Here is a 5,335-nt window from a genome sequence, read left to right on the forward strand (position 1 = left end):
GAGCTCTCTTCCTGGAAAGACAGTGCAAGAGCGAAATTCATTGCTGCTACGGACGCCGAGGCGCTCAAGGGATTGAGGATCATGAGCGAGACGGAGGGTATCATACCAGCATTGGAGACTGCACATGCGGTCTGGGGCGCCGTTGAGCTGGCCAAGACCATGAGCAAGGACGAGACCGTGGTGCTGTGTTTGAGTGGCAGAGGGGATAAGGATGTGCAAACCGTGGCGGATGAGTTGCCTAGACTTGGGCCGGAGATCGGCTGGGATCTGAGATTTTAGATATTTCCATCTTCAATTAGGCGTAAAATCCTTTTGGAGTCAATAGACAATATTCTCGAATTGCTTACTCCTATTATTACATTGCTCCCCCTTTTCGGTGTCTTGGCTCGGTTGAATCTCGGACCGAGGATCTCGAGTAAGATAACTGACATGCGCAACCACTTTACTCGAGTAAATCTTGTAAGGACAAACGTATCATGCGTATTTGATAGACACATGCTTGTCAAAAGACGATAGCATCTAAGACGCGATGCTGCCAATAGCACGATATTCAGCCCTTCGTGCGATCCGATTACTCTCTACCACTCTTCCCCGGTCTTCGTCGTTGCCCATCCTCCGCCTTCTCTCCACACTAGCGGTCCTAGAACAAATAGATGGAAAGCTAAATAGTGGCTCGCTATGCGCTGTAACGGCAGGGAGAAAGCTAGGCGGGTCAGTCACGGGTTTCGTTGCAGGAAGCAACGTCAAAGTTGTGGCGGAGCAAGCAGCAAAGGGAAAGGGGATGGAAAAGGTGGTAATGGTTGACAATGGAGCTTATGATAAGGTGAGATCAAGCAAGGAGCTGATCTATTACTGTCCTAACTCAAAGGCTCCATAGGGTCTGGCCGAGAATTTTGCTCCGTTACTTGTGGAGAATATAAAGAAGGGAGGATATACACATGTTATTGCAAGTCATTCGGCTTTTGGGAAGAGCCTTCTGCCTCGAGTAGCTGCGCTGTTGGATGTGCAGCAGATATCAGACGTCATGTCAATACAAAGTGAAGACAGTGAGCCGAGATCTGCCTGTTCCACAGCTCATGGCTCTGATCTTTCCTTCTAGCGTTCGTCCGTCCAATCTATGCTGGCAACGCCATCCTAACCGTCCAATCTACTGATCCCATCAAAATCCTAACCGTACGCACAACCTCCTTCCCCGTTTCGGAAGCCTCCGACAGCAAAACCGCCTCAATTGAAGAAGGCACCGATCCCAAAGCCCCATCACCCACAGAATGGATCTCCGAAGACCTTGCCACCTCAGACCGCCCCGAGCTCGCCACAGCCGGCAGAGTCGTCTCCGGCGGGCGCGGTCTTAAGTCCAAAGAGGAATTCGACAAGCTCATCCCTCCCCTCGCCGACGCATTAGGTGCTGCGATCGGCGCATCCCGCGCAGCAGTGGATAGTGGGTTCGCAGATAACAGTTTACAGGTCGGACAGACGGGGAAGAATGTCGCACCGCAGCTCTATCTGTGTGCAGGCATCTCGGGGGCGATTCAGCATCTGGCGGGTATGAAGGATAGTAAGGTCATTGCCGCGATTAATAAGGATGCTGATGCGCCGATTCTTCAGGTGGCGGATGTGGGACTTGTGGGGGATTTGTTTAAAGCGGTGCCGGAGTTGACGGAGAAGTTGAAGAAGGGATAGAGAAGGGCGGTTAGGTATGATATGGCTTGATATCGCGTCTCTAAGGCCATTGTATATATGAACAGAGGCCGCAAACAAGATGATGAGCTCCGACCTCAAATTTCCTGTATAAAAAATTTCTCTATATCATCGATCTTGAAGAACAGCGTAGCAACCCTTCGGCCTTTTATAGTGCTGTCATATGGTGTCCTTTGCGGAAACCAGATTGGTAGTTCAGAAATCCATCATATTCCTCCATGCCTACCGCAATGGCAGGACCTTCTTACACTTGAAATACATGACAGCCTCTATTCTTGGTAGTCAGACGTTGCTTCCCTTTCCATGAGGCAGCCCTCGTCATTGAATTCATTATTATTTCTCGGCGGAATATTTCAACCTTTGTCTACAGGTGGCAACTCCCACAAGCCGCTTGGAGTCCATGACATGATTTTATGATAAACCAATTTAGGCCAAATGGGGGATTCCAACCTAGCTTAGTGGCTGCACTTCGGATCTCATAGTTATCTAGAAATCACCTTTCGATTCGATTTAGGTTGCTGAGAAAGCTATCTCGTCTATTTTTATCCACCACTCACCACCTGTGCCTTACCGACTCGAAGAATCTGACTCATACCCGCTCAATGCTACTCCAATTCAGACACTGCGAGAGCTGCAAATGGAGCTTGCGCCCTGTAACAACTGACCTGCCTATTCATGCCCCCAGTACGAAGTTCAACTTGTGTAGTAGCTACTAGTTATCACATTTGCAGCCTAAGTCACGTTTCACCTTGGTCCATGCGGAGATAATGCACGCCATGGGATAATGGGTGGGAGTCATAATCCCGGGTGGTTGCCTGTTTGGGGAGAGGCTGTGATTCATACCCCCATCTGCAGATACGATGCTACAGGGCGTTTTTAGGCTGTCCCTGATGGCTTCCTATATGAGTGCTGATGTCGCATCTTGGGTTAGTACTCAAGATATTCTGCCCGTATCTGAATTGGATGAAAATTCGAGCTGGTTGATTCCTGTGTATAGCGGTTTTGATTTTGTCCAATCTTTGAGAGGTAATACACTGAGCTTCTTTTCATGAGTTGGCTCTACTTTCCTGCTGAATTGCTTGCTGGTGTGATCTGTTGTTGCACAGTCTTGGACACCCAGAAAATTCTTTCTTTCCTTCTAAGAGCAATTTTTCTTGTTTGCATTTTTGTTTCTCTTTCTTTATGCCAATCTTCTCCACCTACGACAGAACCTCGCTCATTCTTGTTCGCAGATATCTTATAACCGCATCTTGACAAAGACATCTTCCTAAAATACCCTGTCAGTCATAACGAGATCAATGTCTTCCAAACAACAAGTCACCTCTGATACATCATCAAGCCGGAGTACCTCGACATTATCGAGCCTGAAGTCGCTTCTGACGACACACAAGGAGACGGAATCATCGACGAAAACGAAGCGGCAGCCGATAGTGCGATCTGAGGAACAGAAGAGGACAGAGATGGAAGCTAGGGCGGCTTACTTCTCGTTGCGATGAGCTGGTAGTATTGATGAGGGCCCAATGGCATATGTTTGTGAATTGGGCCTGAGTGCATAGGGATGTTGCGTTTTAGGAACTGGAACTGAGTGGGTATGATTCGGGTAGCATACCTCAAATGCCCCCTTTGAGATATGGGTTATTGATGCTGTGAATTTTGTGCTTCTGTTGATGTTGATGATCATTGGAAATATTACGCCTTTGGGAAGACCTATTAGGGGAAGTTGATATCAGTGGGAAAACACAAAGCCACGTGGAAATATTGCCAGGACTTCACCTTTCAATGCCTATTTCTTTTTGCTTTCCTTGTCTCCGGGTGACTTTGACCGCCAGCGGCTTCTCGATTTTGTAGGTATCAGTATAGCAACAAAGATATCATCCCACTGACAATCCGTATCCTTTGGTATCAAGCCGCTCATCCAGAACGACTTTGGTTCACATGAAATCACCACACCTAAGATATGGCACGCGTGAAAAAAACGAGTCGTGCTCCCCCAGCTGGCAACAATCGTGGGCTGGCCGGTGTTCTTCAACTCGACCCAACTCATGCCCAACCAAATCACAACCAATACAACCTTCACCAGCTCAACCAGAGTTTCTGGGAAGCACCGAATTTTCCTGAGTCTGATTTCGTCAGAATGAGAGATACTTATCAGATGCCTCCACCTCCGCCACCTGCTGTTGGTGAGCAAGATGTTGAGGATGAGATCCCTAGTGGAGACTACGATACAGTACTTGAGCATACTGCCGCCGCTGGTGCAGCTGCTCTGACTGTAAGAAGCCCCCATTCCGTCACTGATCAAGTAACTAGTGAAATCTCCTTACACTGACTGACTCTTTTCAGCAGCCTCTCCACAAGAAGCGCAAATTTGCCGCCCATACTGGTTCAGCAGATGTTGGGATTGAGAAGCACTTCGTCGCAGGGCTGCGGGCTCGCAAGCGTACACCCTCTCCACCATCGCGGTCGTCAACAGATTGTCAGATACGCATTTCCGTCTTGGAATCTACTCTTCGAATCCTGAAAGACAAAAAGAAGGAGCTCGAGGATGGATTAGCTATGAAGAAACGAGCACCCGATTTTGGGTTTGGTCGAGTAGTCGATAAACCAGAAACCAAGGCCAGCTCTCGACATGTTACATTTGTAAACTACGACGCTAAAGAGGAGGAGAAAATGGAGCATGTTCGAAAGAGGCTGAAGACTTTGACGAAAGAGTTCGAGGTCGCAAAGGAAGAAGACGATGTGGAAGAGATGAAGAGGTTGACAGGCAGGATGAGCGGGTACCAGAGGGCGGTGGCGGAACTGATGGCGCAACTAGCTGAGCGTAACGCTGCAAGTGATAAGGATGAGGATGATGAAGAGGACGGCGATCTGCCAATGAGCGGAATGGAGGGATGAAGCTCTTTGACTCCTTATCACTTAGTATGAGCTTCATGCGATTTCGATGGAAGCCTGGCAGACAGCTGCCATAAACACCACAATTCATATGGTGTAATCCTTTTCGAACTACTGGTGTCCCCTACGTAGTCTGTAGCAGCGCTGCGCGTAGTACGGAGATATAAGTAGCTGGTTCAAGTTTTACCAGGCAGGCTACGGAGTTGACCGAGGCCGGAATGGCACTGTGCAGTACATTACTAGTAGTACGGAGTACTCTGTAACCGTGATGATTTTAACCTCGGGTAGGGGGCTGGGGCTGGGCAGAGACTGCCTTCTGCAACGCAATCGTGCTCAGACTGCCGGTCACCACCGGGGCACAATTGCGCGTCACTATCCTCAGGTGGAAGGGTGCAAAGCATGAGAGAGACGGGTCAATTGGAAAGACACTTGGACACTGATCATACTGCAGATCAAGAATTCGCTCGTACCATTTTTGTGCTGTCCTCAATTCGTCACTCGCTTTCCCTGGTCGCGTATCAGCCGCCTGCGGCAACCAATCCCCCAGATCCCTCAGCCCCATTTCTTGACGACTCGCCTTCCAGAGTGCTTCTCCTTCGTGTGCAGCTCGGGTGTGGCTTGCTGTTGGATGAGGGCTACCAAGTCTCGTCTCGATGCTGAGGCGCCCATCTGGCTCTCCCATCGAGGAACGAGCTGATTATCCTTTCTCTGCGGAAGCCATACTTAGCAACCAAAGGAGGCAACCGGA

The 5,335-nt window shown here is 49.1% G+C and overlaps 3 protein-coding genes across 3 annotated transcripts in view; all 3 read left to right on the plus strand.

Moving 5' to 3' along the window:
* Positions 1 to 279, plus strand: part of EPUS_08022 (Tryptophan synthase) — a gene marked incomplete at both ends in the record, with an annotated part of 2,261 nt that extends 1,982 nt beyond the window's left edge. The window contains one exon of the mRNA XM_007806338.1: positions 1 to 279. This exon is cut by the window's left edge and continues 1,793 nt beyond it. Coding sequence (XP_007804529.1) covers positions 1 to 279 — 279 coding nt within the window.
* Positions 280 to 529: 250 nt separating this feature from the next.
* Positions 530 to 1,680, plus strand: EPUS_08023 (electron transfer flavoprotein subunit alpha; the record flags this gene model as incomplete). Its single annotated transcript, XM_007806339.1, has 3 exons — positions 530 to 823; positions 878 to 1,046; positions 1,100 to 1,680. The coding sequence occupies 3 exons, from the start codon at positions 530 to 532 to the stop codon at positions 1,678 to 1,680; spliced, it is 1,044 nt and encodes a 347-aa protein (XP_007804530.1).
* A 1,975-nt stretch (positions 1,681 to 3,655) lies between these two features.
* Positions 3,656 to 4,590, plus strand: EPUS_08024 (uncharacterized protein; the record flags this gene model as incomplete). Its single annotated transcript, XM_007806340.1, has 2 exons — positions 3,656 to 3,967; positions 4,039 to 4,590. 2 exons carry the CDS (start codon positions 3,656 to 3,658, stop codon positions 4,588 to 4,590), a joined length of 864 nt encoding a protein of 287 aa, XP_007804531.1.
* Positions 4,591 to 5,335: the final 745 nt, after the last annotated feature.

The sequence above is a fragment of the Endocarpon pusillum genome (genome assembly GCF_000464535.1).
Source record: "Endocarpon pusillum Z07020 unplaced genomic scaffold scaffold5398, whole genome shotgun sequence".
NCBI lineage: Eukaryota > Fungi > Ascomycota > Eurotiomycetes > Verrucariales > Verrucariaceae > Endocarpon > Endocarpon pusillum.